We start from the raw sequence: 16,115 nt of genomic DNA on the forward strand, positions 1-16,115 counted from the left end.
GCTGCTGTGCAAATAGTATCTATTGGCAACTTGGCACGAAACACTGAAGAACTGGAAACAGCCCTAGTCGAATGAGCCTTTATTTTGTGTGGTAGTTGTTGATTTACTAAATTGTAGGTAAAGGAAGCAGTCTGACAGCCATCTGGACAGAGTAGTCTTTACTACCAATGTACCTTTTTGGCATCTGAAATTGTTGATCAGGCTTTCTAAACGTCTTTGTTCTGTGTAAATAGAAACATAACTGTCTATGAACATCAGTTTGGTGTAGCATATATTCTGCCCTATTGCCATACTTGGGGAAGAATACTGGTAAATCTATAGTATGATTTACGTTGGATTCTGAACACACTTTTGGCAGGAAGGATGAATTTGTACATAGGGAAACTGTCATTGTGAAACAAAAGGTATGGGGGTTTGACTGATAATGCCTGTAGTTCTGATACCCTTCTAGTTGACGTGATGGCCACTAAAAAGATAGTTTTTCACGTTAAGAACTTCAATTCACATGATGGCGCAGGTTCAAAAGGGAGAAGAAAGGGAGAAGAATCATCCTGGACAGAACAAAAAAAGAAGTTATGTCCTTACCATAACGTTCCATGTGGAGTGTTCATCTCGCCTTGGTTATTACACATGGGTTCGGAGCCGATCCTCGGCTCCGTGCCGGCCGACTGCAAGCTCTGCATCGAGAAGAAGCTCGAGGACATCTAATACCCACAATCCCCCTCTGCCTTTACCTCAGATCTAGTTTGCAAGCAAACCAGACATAAAGCACGCACACATGCCAACTATATACATAAAAAACATATATATACAAACATACGCAGTGTATGACAGTAACAGTAATACTGCAACAGCAGAAGGAGAATACTCCAGACCAGGCACCAAATCGAACGTTCTTCCTAAGGGTGGGAAGGGTGGGAGTGTAATAACCAAGGCGAGATGAACTCTCCACATGGAACGTTATGGTAAGGACATAACTTCTTTATGTGAGAGTGTTCAATCTCGCCTTTGTTCTTACACATGGGTAGCGTCCCTAGCTCCATGATCCTGAGGAACTCAAGGGAGAACGTTCTTGAGCACAGTGGAACCAAAGGTTGCCCTATCCCTAGAAACCCTGTCCACTTTGTAATGAGATATAAATGTATGTGGTTTAGCCCAAGTAGCAGCCGCACAAATAGTGTCTAAAAGGTAAACGAGCTGCATGAGCCAAAGATGTAGAAATTGATCTGGTAGAATGTCCTCTGGGTTTTGCTGATAATGTTTGATCAGAATCTTCATAAACATAAATAATACAGTCAGTTAGCCATTTCGAAAGAGTTCGTTTCGTAACTGCAAGACCCTTTCTGCTGTCAGCAAAAGCTACAAATAGCTGATCAGATTTCCTGTGATCTTTTGTTCTATCCAAATAAAATCTGAGTTGTCTATGGACGTCCAGTTTGTGCAACATATACTCTAATTTATTAGAGTGGTTTTTAAAGAAGGTGGGTAATTCAATGGACTGATTAATATTACTAGTAGAACAAACTTTGGGAAGAAAGGATGGATTAGTGCGTAGGGATACTCTGTCAGAATGAAAAATTAAATAAGGATGTTTGACCGAAAGGGCCTGCAGCTCAGACACCCGTCTAGCAGACGTAATAGCCACTAGAAATAATGTTTTCCATGACAAAAATTTCAAAGTGCAACTTGAAGCTGGTTCAAAGGGTGGTAACATCAATTTAGAGAGCAATAAGTTTAAATTCCACGGTGATGTGGGACTTCTGACTGGTGGTCTGATATGAAAGGAACCTTTTAAAAAGGCTTTACAAAGTCTGTGAGCCATAATAGGTGCACCACTTTCTTCTACATGATAGTTAGAAATGGCAGCTAACTGTACTCTTAAGGTAGCCGGGGAAGCTCCTTCCTGAAATAATTGAGTCAGAAATTCTAAAACCTTATTCAACGGAGCTGTAACAGGGTCCAACTGATGTGACTCCGCCCAGAAGACAAAACGTTTCCATTTACTGGTGTAAGTCTTTGTAGTGGAAACTTTATGAGAAGCTACCAAAATATCTTGAACCGCCGATGTAAGGGGAATTGACCTGGCTAAAAAGGGAAGTGGAGCAGCCAAGCTGCTAGATGGAGAGATTCCAGGGATGGGTGAGGAACTCCTGACGAGTGAGTCAGTAGATCTGGCTCTGGGTCCAGCATCCAAGGTCCCTGAATGCGGTGATGCAATAGAAAGGGGAACCAAATTTGACGAGGCCAGAACGGAGCAATGAGAATTATAGTCCTCTGAAGGTTGTTTGCTTTCTGTATAAACTTTGCAATCAGGGGAAATGGAGGAAAAGCATATAGGAGACCCGGGGGCCAATCGTGCACCAGCGCGTCCCTGGGGACTTCCCCTGGAGGGGGTAATAGGGCAAAGTAGCTCCTGCATTTGGCGTTCATTGGAGACGCAAACAGATCGCAGGTAGGCTGGCCCCATTTGCGAAAAATCCTTCCCGCAACTGACTGTTTGAGGGACCACTCGTGAGGCAATAGTATTGCCCTGCTCAGCCTGTCGGCTATGACGCTGGATGACCCCGGGATGTGCGTTGCGATCAGAAAGCGACCGTGGACTCTGCCCATTGCCAAATTCTCATGGCCTCTCTGCATAGTTGGTAAGACCTGGTTCCCCTTGCTTGTTTATGTACCAGACTACGGACATGTTGTCTGTCTGAACTGCAATGGTCCCTGGACGAAGAAGGGGAGCAAAGTGTTGCAACGCCAAAACACTGCCCTCAACTCCAGAACATTGATGTGCAGATTGTACTCCAGATTGGTCCATTCGCCTTGGACTGTCTGTCCCTGAAAGATGCCCCCCCACCCTATCAGGGAAGCGGCCGTGGTTATCGTCGCTGACGGTGCGGGTAGCACAAATGGTCTTCCACGGATAGGTTGCAAGTCTGTAACCACCACATTAGGTGTGATTTGCATGTTTTCGTTATCAATATTTCGTGAGTCAGTGGAAGTTGTTGGAATGACCATTGTGCAAATAGAAGCCATTGTAGCACTCTCATGTGCAGTCTTCCCAATGGTATTGCTATGAGAGAAGCTGCCATGAGACCCAAAACTTTCAGAACAATTTTTGCTGGGGACTTTCTGGACGACAGCAGAAGGGAAATGTTGAATTGAAGTGCTACTATTCTTTCTGTCGGAAGTTTTAGGACTAACTGACGCGTATCTAATTCCGCTCCTATGAATAAGATATGCTGTGATGGCTGTAGCAAAGATTTTTCGAAATTTACTGAAATGCCAAGGTGTGTACAAAGTTGTAGGGAGTAATCCCTGGCTTGTATCAGTTGACGCCTGGTGGTGGCAGACAGGAGCCAGTCGTCCAGATACGGAAACACCTGGAATCCTAGGCGCCTCAGATGAGACGCTACCACTGCCATGCATTTGGTGAAGACCCTGGGGGCTGTGGTCAGACCAAAGGGCAGGGCTCAAAACTGATAGTGACTGGCTCCCAGCCGGAAGCGCAAATGATCCCTGGACGCCCTGGCCATTTTGATGTGGTAGTACGCGTCCTTCAGATCTATTGAGCACATCCAATCGTCCTTCTGTAAGAATGGAAGGATCGATTGAAGCGTGACCATTCGGAACTTTTCCTTCTTGACAAAGGTGTTGAGATGACTTAGGTCCAGAATTGGCCTCCAGTCCCCTGTTTTCTTTGGAACTAAAAAGAACCTTGAGTAAGTTCCGAATCCTATTTGGTCCGCTGGGACTGGTTGGATGACTCTTTTTCTAGCAGCTTTGAAATTTCTGTAGCTGCTGGGTCTCGCAGATGGGGTGGTACATCTGGGAGTTTTCTCTTTGGAATGGGGGTGGATAGAAATGGGATTTTGTAACCTCTGGTAACAATGCTTTTTACCCAATTGTCTGAAGAAAGGTTTTGCCAGGCCTGAGGGTATAAAGCTAAGCGACCCCGACTTCCTCCAGAGCAGGAGAGTCGAGCCACCTGACAGGAGTGGTGAAAAGGTTTGCCAGGGAGGTTATCCCTGTCACCTTGGTTTTGCGGCCCCCTCTGCCGCCAGGGCGGCGTCTTCCACCTCTGCCCCCCCCCCTCTGCCTCTAGAGGGGGCATCACCCTGTGTGTTTGGAAAAGATCCTTGGGGTTTTCGAAACCACATTTTTCCACCACGTTGCCCTTTGGGGTACGGTCTGGAAGGGGTGGAAAAACGGACTCCGACAGCAGACAGAGTCTTTCCCTCCTGTTCACACCGGGTAAGGGTCTCCTTTACTTTAGGGCCAAAAAGTGTGGCTCCATCAAATGGGGTGTTAGTAAAGGAAGACTTGAAGGCTTCCACAAACGAACATAAGCGCATCCAGGATTGCCTACGAAGAGCAATCGCTGAAGCCGCTGCCCTACTCGATCCTTCGGCTGCATAGGATATCAGCCTCATGGACGAGTTCACAATGGACGTAAGGGTGTTGAGATGCGCTGTAACTTTCTCTGAGACAGCGGCATCTGTAGCACCCTGGAGGGTATCTCCCAACTCTTTGACTAGATCCCTCTGTAAACGTGTAAAATGGGTCAAATAGTTCAGGGAACGCATAGAGAAAGCCGCTGAACTGAAAATGCGCTTCCCGTATCTGTCCATGGTCCTAGAATCTTTGTTAGGCGGATGGACAGATGAGGAAGACTCCGACATCTCCTTTTCGTGGCCGCTGACACCACCATGGCGCCTACTGGAACTCCTTTGGTAAGGTAAGCTTTGTCCTGTGGTGCCATGATGTACTTATTTGGCTTCCTAGGGACAGGTTCCACCGTGTCAGGAGTCTCCCACGCCTTCGAGCAATTAATTCCATTAACTCATCAAAGGGCGGAGTGACCCAGGAGGAGGAAGGACGGGCACCAAATGCCTTCAGCAAAACTGACTCATCCTCAGAAGGGGAGGGCTTGCCAGTCACCTCTCTGTTTAAGGATCTCCAAGATGTCAGAAAAGGAGACATCCTCTGAAGGTGACTTAGGGGACCCTTCTGACTCATCTAAGTCAGTATCAGATGTCAAGGATTCTTGTGGAGAATCCAAGTGTCTCCTCTTACACAGTCTTTTCCTAGGAACTTCTTCGTGGGGAGCATCCGAAGAAGCCTCCGAGGAAGAGGGGGCACCCTCCAGGGGTGGCTGAGACACTGGTGCCCGACGCTTGGACGTGGCCGTGGGTGCAGAGGAGGATAACAGTCCTTTGCGGGGAGGAGAAGCTGTACCTGCTGATGTGGTTGTCTGGGTAGACAACACCTTCCTCATGAGGTCGAAGGCCCCCGGGTCCCGAGTCGAGGTATCTCCCGGTTCCGAAGAGATGGGAAGAATCCCCGAAACAGGAGCCGAAGGCACCGACCCCGAGGACGGAACCGAATCGATCCGTGCGAGGCCCGAGAGGAGAGTCGGAACGAAACATCGGTCCGACTCACGGTCCCGGAACCAAGGACAGATCTTCGGGCCCGAGACTCCGGTACCGGATCGGATGGAGTCGAGGTAAACGGTGCCGACCGAGAAAAAGACGGTTCTGGCACCGAGGGCTCCACAATCATCAGGTCAGCTTCTTCCGGCTCCGACTGAACAGGTCTCGGAGGAGGAACAGAGGAGATAGTGGCAGGCCTTCAAGTCTCGACATCAACTGAGAGGAGACCGAAATAAGCTTGGACAGGGCCGTATGCTCCATAAGTTTCTGCACCACACGGTCCACGTCGGTGTCGGAAAGGGCTCTAGAAGAACGAGTCGAAGGGATCGAAGACGGAGCCGACCTCAACAGAGTCGGTGGAGGGAGCTCCGTCACCGGTTCCAAGACTCGAGGCTCGGGAACTGCCAACAGTTGAACACTCGGCCCCGAAGTCTGTGGAACCGGTGATCTAACTAGACTCGAAGAGCTCGGAGCCGATGACTTTGGCTCCGATGCACTCACACACCTACTCTTATACTTAAGTAACTAGATTTAAAGAAAATTTCTGAAATTTAGACAGAATAGATAAAAAATCTTATCTGTACAGCCTCGAGCTAGTCTCCAGCGATGCGTATGCAGCAGCGGCAAACTAGATCTGGGGTAAAGGCAGAGGGGGATTGTGGGTATTAGATGTCCTCGAGCTTCTTCTCGATGCAGAGCTTGCAGTCGGCCGGCACGGAGCCGAGGATCGGCTCCGAACCCATGTGTAAGAACAAAGGCGAGATTGAACACTCTCACATCGTAGGTTCCATGGTGGTAGTGGGGTTTTTATAGGTGGTCTCAAAAGACAAGTGCCCCTAAGAAAAGCTTTAGACAAATCTGCGCGACATAATGTTTGCAGCTACTTGCTCCTCAGTTCACACAGACCAAAACATTACAAGTTAGATGCTGCCTCCAAAGCCAGGGCAAGCTTTGTTAGAGCAGTTTTTTCATGGAATTCTGGACTCTTGTTTCTTCTCCAGCCACTCCCTCTTCTTTCACTGTTGTATGCTGCACGTTGGATATACCTTGGAACTGTGGCTTATGATCCTTATCTGCAGTCTCTAGACCAGAAAGTGTGTTTGAAGTTCTGAAGATCAGCTTCCACTAAAGTTTAGGTATATTTTGTGGCACAGTGTGGTATACTCCTCAGACCAGCAGCAGGATATCCATCATCTATGCCATACTACATGAGATGCTGCTACAAAAGCAGTTACAATCTTGGAACAAAGTAACACTGCTAGACATACCTGTGGCAACAGTGAGGAGGAGCTGGGTGAAGAGTCACAGGAACAGACAATGGCAGTATCACAGGTGAGGAAGAAGTAGGTGCATAGGTGTGTATTAGGCTAATGGCCCTGGAGCCTTTACAAGCCTAGCCCATAGGATTACCCTGGCATTGTGCCACCCGACCTTTGCAATACACTGTAGTACTGGCAAAGAGCAGGATTAGGTCCGCACCTATAGGCTTTGACATGACAAGCACAAAATAAAAAGGACATATGCAGTAAAACTCCCAGACTACACATTACACTGCATTGACTGGCCACATTGTGCTTCAGACATTGCTATAACTAGTCCAGCCAGAGGTGTGGGCAGGACAAGGTCTACATCACTCACACAGAAGCAGTGGGGGATAGTGACAGGACATGGCTAAGAGGGTGGAGGAGTCAGGAATCAGCTCATCCAGCAATGGGATAAAGCTCCCTGTGATGTGCCTATTCTGGGCCAGTAATCAAGGAGCCTCAATCCTCACCATGGACAACTGTGAGGGATGTTCACTTGGGACAAAAATGGATGCACACAGTATTTTCAGATGCAGCTCTCTGCACCAAACACAATTTCCCTTAAGAGCACACAGAGAACACACAGTCCTGGGACTGGGTTTCCATCTCTCTCTCTCTCTCTCTTTCCAGACCCCAAATAAGACTCCCCACTGAAACAGATGGAACACTCTGATGAGGAATCAGCTGTACAAGCCAAGTTCTCCACCACTCTCTCTGTGAAACCAGTGCTGTGTCTCTGTACTCTAAATAGCTGACACACACATACTCAGATTTGATTTTTACACACACACACACACACACACACACACACACACACAAAACCTGGGAAAGGCTGCCATGGATTTACCAGCTCTCCCCAGGCTATAAGGTAGATACTGCCACCAGAACACTCCAAAGCCAGCTCTCTAAAGCTCTTACAAGGGTACCCAATTACACTGAGTAAAATTAATACTAATACAAATGGTAGCGTTTGACCAATGCAGCAAGGCCTTCAGGAGCGGCCACAGTGTCATCAAATAAATATAAGTACTCTCAAAGGTTAAAATGTTTTCTAAAAACAAACAGTCACAATGAAAAGTTTAAATATATTTAATAATAAAAGACCATGAAAATACTAAATATCTACTTACTCCCACACTAGTATCAGTATGTGGACATTCCTACAAGGGGTGATAACATCCTGGACAAGGTGTACATAAACTTAAGGAAAGCTTAAAAAGCAGCCCAACTTCCACAAATGGGAAACTCTGGCCATTATACCATCTTGCTATTGCCAGCTTACAGACCTGTACTGGTAAGAGAGAAACCCACAAAGAAACAAATCAGTGTATGGCCGAAGGTGGGCTATGGAGGCCCTTCAAAACTGCTTTTAAAGAATCAACTGGGATATGTTCAAGGAGGCAGCCACAGTGAATCAGGATCTGAACACTGATGAATACAATGAAGTAGTGATGGCATACATTTCAAACTGTGTTGATGGGGTAACAAATACCAAGAGTATCACTAGAAGAGCTAACCAGAAGCATTAGCTCAGCCCTAAGGTATATGAGCTTCTGAAGGAGAGAAACACAGCTTACAAGGCTAGTATCACTAGTAGAGTTAACCAGAAGCCATGGCTCAACCCCACTGTATATGAGCTTCTGAAGGAGAGAACACAGCTTACAAGGCTAAGTACAAAGCAGCCCTAAGTGTAGCAAGAGGTAATCTGAGGAGGGGTATAAAGGAGGCTAAGAAGGAGTACGACAGAAAGGTACAGAGCCACTTTGAAGAATGAAGGATGCAAGGAGACTATGGCAAGGCATACAGGAAATTACTGACCACAAAATCAGGTTAGCACAGTGTGAGGACAGCATTGAATTCCTGGACAGGGACAGTTTGAACATCTTCTTTGGTAGATTTGAGGAAAGAAAGAACAGGTTGGGACTACACCTACCCACTGATGAGAAGGATGCAGTACTCAGCCTCACCACAGAGGATGTACAAAGAGAGCTAAGGAGAGTGAATCCCAGGAAGGCTGTTGGTCCAGACAACATACTAGGCAAGGTGTTAAAAGGCAGTTTTGATCAACTATGCACAATGATCAAGGAAATATTTAACACCTCTCTTGCCATGGCAAACGTACCCTCATGCTACAAGGAAACTAGCATCATCCCACTACCTAAGAAAACCACTCCCAACAGCCCTAACGAAGAACAAATCAAAGTGCAACACAATTAACACTGGGGTTCCACAAGGATGTGTTCTCAAGCCCACTGTTATTCACCATCCTGACCCATGACTGCTATGCTAAGCACAAGTCCAACCATATAATTAAGTTTGCTGATGACACCACAGTCATGGGGCTCATCACAAAGGAGGATGAAAAGGCATACAGAAAGAGGTGGCACCTTCGATCAGTTGGTGCGAGGGGAACAACCTTGACCAGAGTGTAAGCAAGACCAAAGAAATTATCATCAACTTCAGGAAAAGGACAGCAAACCACTCAGTGCTCAGGATCAATGGTGAGAGGGTTAAGAGTACAAAATTCCTGGGTGTACACATCTCCGAGGATTTCTCATGGTCAGGAAACACCTGCCAACTGGTCAAGAATGCACCAATGCCTCCACTTTTTAAGAAGGCTTAAAAAAGCTAAGTTTCCTTCTCATATTCTCTCCACCTTCTGTAGAGGTGCAATAGACACCAACCTCAACTGCACCTTCACAAAAGTGTGGTTTGGAAGTTGCACAGTTACAGAAAGGAAGGCGCTACAAAGAGTGGTGAGGGTTGCAGAGAAGGTAAAAGGTTCCAGTCTTCCATAGATACATCTTTATTCTGCAAGAAGCATCTAAAAGGCCACCAAAATAATACAGGACAAGACGCACCCTGCGCAAGGGCTTTATCTAGCATTGGGTAGGAGATATCGCAGCATCCACTGCAGGACTACAAGATTCAGTAACAGTTTCTACCCTACAGTGATTAGAGTTCTGAACTAGGGCACTAGTCTCAGGGGTCTGGACACAAGTAAATTTTCATTTGTGCAATATATACTTACATATATTCCAAGTAAGTGCAATATTTATTTATTATATCCATAATCATATTATTTAACTCACTGAAGTGAAATATTAGACAAATAACGTAGGCATTTCAATCAGAAGTGTGTTTTGTATTATTTTAAATCGGGTAGCTAATTTAGCTCAGGGGAGGGTATCCTTTTTGTGTAGGACTATTGGTAAATGTTTCTGCTCTTTCTTGCAAGTACTGGGAGTAGTAGTATATTTGTTAGTTATGTTTATTCCTCTACCTATATGGGTTGTTTCACTTTCCCTTGTAATCTCAAGAACTGAGCTGACGCACACAATTTTGTTTAGGCTACATGTGTGCAGTTCTAAATGGAAAAGTTTACCTTGACTTGACTTTGACAATAAACACTAGCGTTTCAATCACAGGAAATATTAAAAATAACACAGATGAAAAAGTTCACACAAATGCAGAAAAACAGTACTTAACTAATCTCACTATATTTTTCTGACTGATCTAAAGAATTACTGTCCCCTAGTTCACTTACTAGAGCAAGGCAAGATGATGTAGGAGAGTGCTCCTTCTTTGTCAGGTTTCAAAAACAGACTGCTCTGAGAATTCTATCTCATCTATTATTAAAACATCATTTCAGTGCTGGATTACAGAATGACATTACATACGTCTGGTCATCTGACTCTAGTTCCCACACTAGCCCTTTTACATACGTCTGGTCATCTGACTCTAGTTCCCACACTAGCCCTTTTACTAGGATCTCAACCAGAATCTAGCACATGTGTGTCGAAACACACACACACACACACACACACACACACACACAAAGCTTTAAGACGTGCTATAGCAACTGGAAGATATAAAACCATTTCAAAAACTTTCACCCTTCCAGGGTAGCAATTAGTTCACCCCTAAGGACAATAAGTAGGATTTCTAGTCCTGGTTTTCACAGACATTTTTTTCTCTGGCTGCAATCAGAACTGTAAGATACAATCTTTATGGCCTAAACCAGGTAATTTAATTTCAGACTATTTTTCAAAGTTAGCTGGACTGAGATTAACCTCTTCTCTTCCAATATCCTCTGTTACAATGTATTAATTTCAACAGTTATAATACAGTCTGACATACAGGTGTATTTCTTTTCTATCCAGCAGAACCCATTGTTGATACATTTTCAACATAAGCACCTGTATAAATCAGTTTGATATACAATGACATATAATTCTTTACAAAACTCCAGATAGCTTTACTGGCATATGTTACCTATCCACTACCCTACTTCTTCTGGCATAGTTGGCAATACCTCACATCATCACACTCCCCTTAGGTGGAACAATGGCTGGGTATACCATGTAGCCCTGCAGTGTCAATACTCAAAGCTTCCTGCCCAAGGGATGACATACCATGTATGTAAGCACTGCACAAAGACTACAGAGGTGTATAACAGCATTGAACTGCATAATCCTAATTGGCTTACCCAGTGGGATGTACCTATAGTGGAGCCAAAACTAAGTTGATCATAACTAGGATAGTGTCCATGCCAAGATGCAGAGGCAACCATAAACAATGCAAATGTCTCCAGAACACTGTGTGCCATCAACTTAAGTCTGGAATATGATCATGCAATGAGCATCTGTCTCTTAGCACATTCATGGTGACCAGTTACTTGCATCCACATGGCTATGGCTGCACCAACAGCTGCCACCTGGGCCACCAATGCTTTCAACAAGAGTGACTGTACTAGGTCCTTGTATGCCATATCCCTCTGCATGCACGGCAGGATGTACCACAGCTGCAGTTCCTCATGTAAGCCATACAACACACTCGACATCTCTGACATAGTGAGGACTGTGGTAGTATGTGCCTGCAAATCTGCTAAATGATGCCAGGAGTTACACCTAGGTTTGGGAATGACCTGGAGTCACAACGGCCACAGCCACTTATTCAACTTGCCCCTTCTCTAGGTGTGCACAACATGGAGGCAATGTGGCTCACTGATGATGTCTGTGGTAATGAGGCTGACATGGATGTGCCATTCAGAACTAAATACAGGAGATGGGGAAGATTAATTTTGCCCCTCCACTGTTGGTGTTGGGAGTTTCCCCTCCCTCATTAACAATGCTGACTGTCACATGGACTATGCCATCATCATCAGTGACTGGTGACACAGTGACATCAAGAATGCTCTGACCCATTGTGCTGCACGGTCTACCAGTTGAACTTGAAAATGCATGCAAATAACACACATTTGTGGCAATGCTGAATCATATGTGCAATTTCAACCATGTGTCACACAGACTGCTACATACCAACTGTATATATGACCTTTGGTTACATACATACCTTGTGGTGCAGGTTGTCACTGTTACAGGCTCAGTGCCCCTGGATGACCGGCATTTGTGTTTATCTGACTAAACCACTCCCAGTTGCAAGCCAGTGCCCTACAATACTGGCACATGCTGCTACTAACTTTGTGCACATCTCACACATACCTGGGTAACTGTCTCTAACCCAGCTCCCACATCCAAGCCACCATCAGTAATGAGGGTTCTTTCAATTCTCCTTGTTAAGGATACTAGGAATTTCTCCACCTCCACAAAAAGGGCTCTGTGTTGTTGGTCTAGTTCAGTGGTCAACCCATTTCTAGCAATTTCCTGTGCCTTAGTGTTGGCATGTAGTAACATATCAGTGATCCTGCAATGCACTTGTACTTCTGTCCTATTATGGCAACGCTCTGTAGTTATGCCCTGACCCAATCCCTGCCAAACCTGGTCCCAGAAGGCCCTGTCAGCTTTACCTTTCTCAAAAATACATGTCATGTGCACCATCATCACCATCTCTTTTGTGGGGAACTTTTCCAGTTATTGCCATTCCTGCAATCCCATGCCAAAATGTGTATATATACTGATCAGTACTTATTTGAATGTCTGTCGGTGCCAGCTGGCAACTAAGTTTTATCACCAGCCCCTTTTCAGTGGCCACACCCTTGTTTGCAATGGTGTAACTATTCTGACACTTAGAGTATGACAGCAGTGGTTACGTTACCCATGCTGGCTATGTGACAGGACAGTCTGTGCCTGGTGTATCACTAGCCTCATATCCCATATGGCACATCATGCAGTCCATGAGCATATCATACATTGTTGTAAACCATACCCAGCAGGACAGTTACCAAGTCTGACCATGTTCTCCCTGCAAGATTGGATCCCCCCCGCAAGACTGCAACCTGCCTTCTGCACCTTGTCAGACTGATTACCCTCTCCAGCAAGACTGCAACCTGTCCTGCCTTTTCCCTGTGCCCTTCAGCCTGGCAGTCTCATTATGCCCTGTGCAGCATTACCCCACATGTTCTACTGCTCTGTTACACTGCATGTTGCTTCCATGCACCCTTGTGAGCTCACTAGAGTCCTGAGGTCCATTATCTGTAGTCTAGTCTGTTGTTAGTTAACCCATAATTCAGCACACTCTGATATCCAATACATTCTAATTCTCCAGTTTACTTGCCATTACACAGTCTCCCAAGATATAAGGACTTGCAGCACAATAATTATGCTAATGAGGTGATTTGACATGGTTCTCTTTGAACTGCAGGTATAATGTGATGTGTTTATCAGCCACAGTCCATGCTATGATACAAGCATCTGCCTTGGGAAGTCAAATATTATATGATTCAAGTGTCTGTTGAGAAGATCACATAAAAATATGTGCACGTGCATGACCACTGTGAAGTCTGGCCACACTATTGATTATTTACATTGTACTACCATATTACCTATTGGATGTATATTATGTGGTGTCACATATATGCACATTTGGCTACCAATTTTTCTCCAAATTTAAACCTTCAGAGATGACGCTGCTCTGCAAGATATAAATCTAGCAGGGCTCCTGCATGGTGCAAAATGGAGTGCAAGATTATCCTTAATGTGCTGCACAGAGCATTTGCTGGGGGGGGGGGGGGGTATGACAGCCATCTTTATAAAAATGATGCCTGGCACCAGCATGCCAGGGCAGTGAGTGATGCTACTTGCATCACCCACTCTGGTAAGTAACGCAGGCATAAGCGTGACAGCCTGTTAGGGCAATGCCAATATCTTCTCAGTCATTGGGAAGAAAATGAAAACGGAGTCATCTTTTTATTGTAAGCATTCTGTACTTGGACTGGCAACTGTAGCCATAATAGACTTCTATTGCAAGGATATGCTGTGCTGATCACATAGTTTTCCAGTGGTCTTGTCTAAGGAAGCACGAACGGCTCTCCAGGTAGTTGGCAAGTGTAGTGAAGTTCTGCCAGCACCGTGTTATTTGAACTGCATGCAAAAACTACTAATCGGTTGTACTAGTTTCTCTCTCACACTCTTATTTTTACCATTTGTCTTTTTTTCCACTTTGGTCTGTTTGGCTTTTCTCCCTTTATTTTATTTTTTTACAAGATTTGCCTTGGTGTACTCCTTGGTGAAGAAGTGGTAATCACAATAATTACTGACCACAGCTCTCACAGCTGGGTCTCCAGCAGTACCAAGGCCTGCTTCTCTACAGGGTAATGAAGGTCGCTCTGAGAAAGGTAACATGGGGACACACTGGCGGCCACACACTGGGGTAGAGGTGAAAGTTTCTCATCTGAGAATGGTGCAGAGGCATTCTTTAGTCATCCTGTATGAAGTGTGATGGCTGATGAGGACTGAGGCAGACTGGCAGTTAGTTACCCACATCTACCATGCTATAGTGTCTCCTTGTGCAACTGATAAGAGTTACAAAGCTGGTCAACCCTGTCTTCAGTGTACCCGATACAGTGTCCATCCATGATGTAAGCAGCTCATGTGACTGACATCTTGGTGGGCTCCTCTCTGGGCCATTCTGATAGGGGTAGGGAGAGGGTGGCCTATCACTGCACTCTCCATCTTTGTGTCACTGCCCATTCCCTATTTGTAGTCAAACCCTCTCCATTACCACTTACCCACTGTCCTTCAATTTCTCTCTCGCCACTGTTTTCTCCTCCACCACAAATATATGCCACTGCATCCCATGTCCATCATCATTCTATGTCTGTTTGCCTTGACTTCCTTTTCTATATCCTCCATTCTACATGCACTTCCCCCTCCACCCTTCTTAAAAAAAACAGTACTTATACCCACAAAATATACCCTTCTTGTTGCCTGTGTGTTTCTCTACTTGCCTGTTCCCCATTTCTGGTTATACTACCTTCCCCTTTCACCTCATTTATATGACAAAATGACTTGGCACTTTGTTGTGGCATCTTGGTATGGGCTAAATGCAATGCCAGTTGTCAGTTAATGGAAGCTTCAATGTGTATATGAACACACAGCATTTAGAAAGCCACCTGCCTGATGCCTTCCATCAGGTTACATGACTGCACACAGCTGTCAGTCCAGCAGCACTATTACTCCCACTACCACAGCTGCAAAATTTCATTATGTGGCTCAATCCCCAGCATTATGACAAAGTGACAACACTCATACATGCTTAATCAATGTCACAGTAATTGTACCATGCTACTTACTGCTACATGGTGGCGTTATTCTTTTTCCTCACTCTCCCCTTTAGGGCTCCAAAATGGTTTCCTGCAGCAAACCATAACTATGCTGGAAAGGGTACTATGCAATTATGCTGGGATCTCAGATACAAAAATAAACATGCATCACACACAGCTATTTTCCCCATTACTGAATTGTATACATACACTACAAACTATTACACCTAGGGAACATTAATAGGGTCTATATTAGAATGCCGAAACCTCACTTACGCAAATCTCGAAAGGCCGACATATACACACAGTGAACCGCAAGAATATTGAACATCCTTAAGCGCGAAATTCAAAATATCGAATTGCCATAGTTGGCTAACTCCACCACCCGCTACGTACTGCCTACCCAAAAAATAAATATGAATGTATTACTATATATGCACTTACCTTAACCCGCACCCTAACCCTAAGGTCAGTAACTATTGCACATTTACATTAGGGAGCTAAACCGGATAAGGGAATATCCTACTGACGTTTTACCTCACTAAACATGGTGTGGACAACTATGACGATTCGGTATTTTGAATTTCATGCTTAAGGACATTCGGTGTTCATGTGGTTCGCTGTTTATGTGTCGGCCTTTCGGGATTTGCGTAAGTGAGGTTTCGTCGTTCTAATATAGACCCCATTAATATTCACATTTGCACAGAGCATACCACCTCTTTGAATCACAACACTTTGAAATATAAAGCAGCAAGTACAGCTCACTGAAGAGTTAGTAATACAGTCAACAGTTCCCCTTGTCATAGAAAAGCAAATAGCAGCAGAGCACAAAGAATACACAAAAGCATTAAACTAAATCTTCAACAGGAACAATTGTGCACCAAG

The 16,115-nt window shown here is 45.0% G+C and overlaps 1 protein-coding gene across 2 annotated transcripts in view; it reads right to left on the reverse strand.

Moving 5' to 3' along the window:
• The window catches only part of GTF2H3 (general transcription factor IIH subunit 3), a 320,617-nt gene that overhangs the window by 274,929 nt on the left and 29,573 nt on the right, over positions 1-16,115 (reverse strand). Inside the window, exon 1 of one of the 2 annotated variants that reach the window (XM_044068552.1) lies at positions 8,332-8,342. The exons of the other annotated variant lie outside the window; for it this stretch is intronic. Coding sequence (XP_043924487.1) covers positions 8,332-8,341 — 10 coding nt within the window. The 5' untranslated portion in view covers position 8,342. Of the gene's footprint in view, positions 1-8,331; positions 8,343-16,115 lie in introns of those variants that run through there. 2 annotated transcript variants of the gene reach the window in all.

The sequence above is a fragment of the Protopterus annectens genome, chromosome 4.part0 (genome assembly GCF_019279795.1).
Source record: "Protopterus annectens isolate FY-2018-M chromosome 4.part0, PAN1.0, whole genome shotgun sequence".
In the NCBI taxonomy this organism is placed as follows: domain Eukaryota; kingdom Metazoa; phylum Chordata; order Ceratodontiformes; family Protopteridae; genus Protopterus; species Protopterus annectens.